Source organism: Acanthisitta chloris, unplaced genomic scaffold, assembly GCF_000695815.1.
Source record: "Acanthisitta chloris isolate BGI_N310 unplaced genomic scaffold, ASM69581v1 scaffold39383, whole genome shotgun sequence".
NCBI lineage: Eukaryota > Metazoa > Chordata > Aves > Passeriformes > Acanthisittidae > Acanthisitta > Acanthisitta chloris.
The window spans coordinates 9,808-13,357 of NW_008666143.1; the positions used below are offsets into that span (position 1 = coordinate 9,808).

Here is a 3,550-nt window from a genome sequence, read left to right on the forward strand (position 1 = left end):
AGGTCTGCAGCGCTGCGCGGGAAACCTGCCTTCTCCTTCTTCTGCTTCCAGGTCTCCTCTTCCACGGAGTAGAGGAGCGTTGCCATCTTGTTGACAGTGTAGATGGTGTCACCCCTGACCACAGCGGTGAACAGGGCTCCTTTGCTGTTCAGGAACTGCCCAGGCAGGGCAGTCCACTGCCGGGACGTCAGGTTGAAGCAGTCGATGACACAACGCAAGAAAAACCTGCCTTCTCCTTCTTCTGCTTCCAGGTCTCCTCTTCCACGGAGTAGAGGAGCGTTGCCATCTTGTTGACAGTGTAGATGGTGTCACCCCTGACCACAGCGGTGAACAGGGCTCCTTTGCTGTTCAGGAACTGCCCAGGCAGGGCAGTCCACTGCCGGGACGTCAGGTTGAAGCAGTCGATGACACAACGCAAGAAATCATCATAGGGGCCGTTGCGCATGACGTAGAGGTTGTCACGATGAGCCACCATGCAGTGCCCATAGCTCTGGTGCCGCTTGAGCTCAGTGACAGGAAGCCACACGTCTTGCTGGGTCTCGTACTCGTAGATGATGGTGGTGTCCAGGGGCTGCCACAAGCAAACGAAGATCTGCCCCATGGCTTGGGCGCAGGGTGCTGCCGTGCTCGGCTGTGGCAGGTCGGATACAAATGTCCAGGTGCTGGAGGCAATGTCATACCTCTCCACGGACTTGAGTGAGATCTTCTCATACTCCCCACCAATGGCATAGAGGTAGCCCTCGTGGCCCACCAGCCTGACGTCGTAGCGCAGCTGGTGAGGGCTGGGGAACTCACTCCAGGCGTTGGCATCAGCGTCGTAGCAGAAGCTGCTTTCTACCACCTGCTTGTTGGCCCCGTAGACTCCACCCACGATGTAGATCTTATTATCCATGGTTGCCATGCCGGCTAGGAATGTGCTGGCACTCAGTGGCAGGCAGGAGAGGGTCCTCCATGCGTTGGTCTCCTCGTCCAGGTAGCAGATGGTCCTGGAGAGGTCCTCCAAGAACTCAAAGGTGGGTGTGTGGGCTCCCACAGCCACAAAGGTGCTGGGTATGAGGGCTTCCACGTAGGCCAGCAAGTCATCAGGGAGGCAGTCCAGGTACTCCTCCAGCTCGGCATAGCTGTCCCTGATGTAGAGTGCGGCGCAATGGAAGAGGTCCAGGAGGCCGAATATGGCAGCAGCTTGGTACAGCAGGATGCAGTTGTCAGAGTTGATGGAGTGGATCAAGTACTTGGCCAAGGGCTTCACCTGCAGGAAGGCAGCACACTCCACCGCCTGGAAGGTCTCCTCACTGCTGAGGACAGGCCTCTCTCCCGCCAGCACCCGCAGCATGGTGAGGAACCCGGCCGCGCTCAGCTCCCCCAGCCCGATCTCCTCCTGGGTGCTCTCCCTCATGCCCGAGCGGAAGAGGGCACGGAAGTACTCACTACTCTCCACCAGCAAGGTCTTCTCGACACAGAATGACTGCTCCTCCACCCGGATACGCACCCGCTCCGGGGACTGTGCTCCAGAGCCTTCCTCCTCCGGGGTCATCCTCGCCCAGGCGCTCTTGGGGGTAGGGGAGCACCCGATGCCCCTCCGTGCCCTGCCCTGGTGCAGCCCCTCCTGTCTCCTCCACCCTTTGATGCCTTTGCGGCGCTGCTCGGCGGCCTTGTAATATAAATACCTTGGGCTAAAGATAGCAGAGCTCGTGACCGGGGCCCTTCAAAGGCATTCACCGAGCTCAGCTGCCCACCCAAACTCAGGCAGGGCTCCGGCGTCACCCACCGGTGCAGGGCACATCAGAGATCCCTGGATCGTCCCATGGAGGATGCCCAGCCACTCCAGGGAAACCAGGTCTTGCTCTTCCTGCTCTTGGGCATCCTCCTTGTGATGCCCTAAAGGAACAGTTCCCATCCCGGGGAGGGCAGCACATTTGTATGGCTAGGAAGAGCATATTGCCACACTATTTTATTTTTCTTTTCTTTAAAAAGTGGAGTTTACAGCCACAGGGAGGTAAATGACATCAGCAGATCTTGGTACTGTCCAGTCTGGCCATGGGAAAGGGACTGCCCCCTGAGCATCACCACAGGCAGGGAGAGACCTTCCTTTCCAACCCTCCCCAGGATGGAGGCATCAGCAATCCAGACAATGTCCATCCTGGGCACAGGGAGCCATAAACCAGCCTGTGCTTCACCTGGGGATCTCACAGTGAAGAAAATAACGTGCAGCTACTCCTTCTCAACCAAAAAAACTCCCCTCTGAACTCAGGGCTCACCTGCTCTCCGTAATGCCCATCTGTAGGCAGGGACAACCCCTCTGGGACCAATGTAGGGTTTGACAGTGAGGTGTTATTTGTGGCACATGGCTCATTTGTGTGCTATTCACATTTTTTTTCTGGCTAGAAACCCCATTTGACCTCTTCCATGGGGTGCAAGGAGGGCTGGAAACAGGGCTCTCCCGTGGGGCTGCTTCCTGGATCTCCCCATTACCACCTGCAGCTGGTGTTGGTTTTGATGAGTAGTTTAACATGATGTGTAGTTCTGATGAATAATTTAACCTGAGCAGCCCACCCTGATGATGGTGTGTGTATTTTATCCTAAAAAAAGCCCCTCCTCCCGGCAGGCAGGGGCTCTTGTGGCAGCAAAACCACTGCCCCAGGGTTGTGGCATCAGCCAGTTCCCAAAAAATATCAGTTTGGGACAGAAGGGGAGAGCTTTGTGCATGTGCTACTGTCATTGATCCTCATGGATAAACAGCTAAAATATCATGTTTAGCTCAAATTTCTTTTAAGCATCTTTGACCTGTGTCCAAAGGGACCCTAGGGGCTGGGAGTCCCCAGAGAGGCTCTGCTCCCTGCAGAGGAGTGATCCCCTTGATCCACATCCTCCCCATCCCTGAGGCTTGCAGGACTTCCACACTCCCAGACTATTTTGGGAGGGTTTAAAAATATCCTGCCTGCATTAACGGGCAATATTCCCAGCGGCACAGCCCGGCATGGCCATGGAGCAGCCTTCGGCCCCGGCCCCAGCCAGAAACCCCTCGGGGGGTGCCCAAGGGCCACATCCTGCGGTCCGGGCACCGAGCCCCATCCCGAAGGGCTGTGATCGCCATGACAACACTGACTTCAGCCTCCACCACCTACTCAGGCTCAGAGCCACTGGTGCTGGCTGATGGATTGGTGCGGGCGTCGGTGAGTACTCCCCGGGCTGCCTTTTCCCCTTGGGATCACATCTTTTGAGTGGGTAAAGGTTTGGGCTTTTTCCCCCTGCTAAGCCTCTGCTGGCAGCAGAAGGTGTCTGTGCTTAACTGCATCCAAAGGAGCCAGGCAGATGCTGGGAAGGGTGGCCGGACATGCAGCCTCACTCCAGGGTGCTGCTCCTCCCTGCCAGAGGTGTGATGAATTCACCGGCCTCAGCCAGGGCAGCAGGACCAGGCTTGGGCTTGCCGAGGACACGGCACGGTGCAGGGGGCTCAAGCAGGTGCTGGGACACAGCAAGGTGCCCCGTGGAAAGGAGGCTGCCAAGCAGGGGCACAGCAGGTTCCGGGCTGGGTGGCTCGGCGTGTGCC

The 3,550-nt window shown here is 57.5% G+C and overlaps 1 protein-coding gene across 1 annotated transcript; it reads right to left on the reverse strand.

Annotated features, from left to right (window-relative positions):
- Positions 1 to 187: 187 nt before the first annotated feature.
- Positions 188 to 1,534, reverse strand: KBTBD13 (kelch repeat and BTB (POZ) domain containing 13). Its single transcript, XM_009071980.1, has one exon. The coding sequence runs from the start codon at positions 1,532 to 1,534 to the stop codon at positions 188 to 190; it is 1,347 nt and encodes a 448-aa protein (XP_009070228.1).
- Between the last annotated feature and the right edge of the window lie 2,016 nt (positions 1,535 to 3,550).

Coding starts and splice junctions, on each gene's coding strand:
- KBTBD13 (XM_009071980.1), bottom strand. CDS start 1,534: ATGACCCCGGAGGAGGAAGGCTCTGGAGCACAGTCCCCGGAGCGGGTG.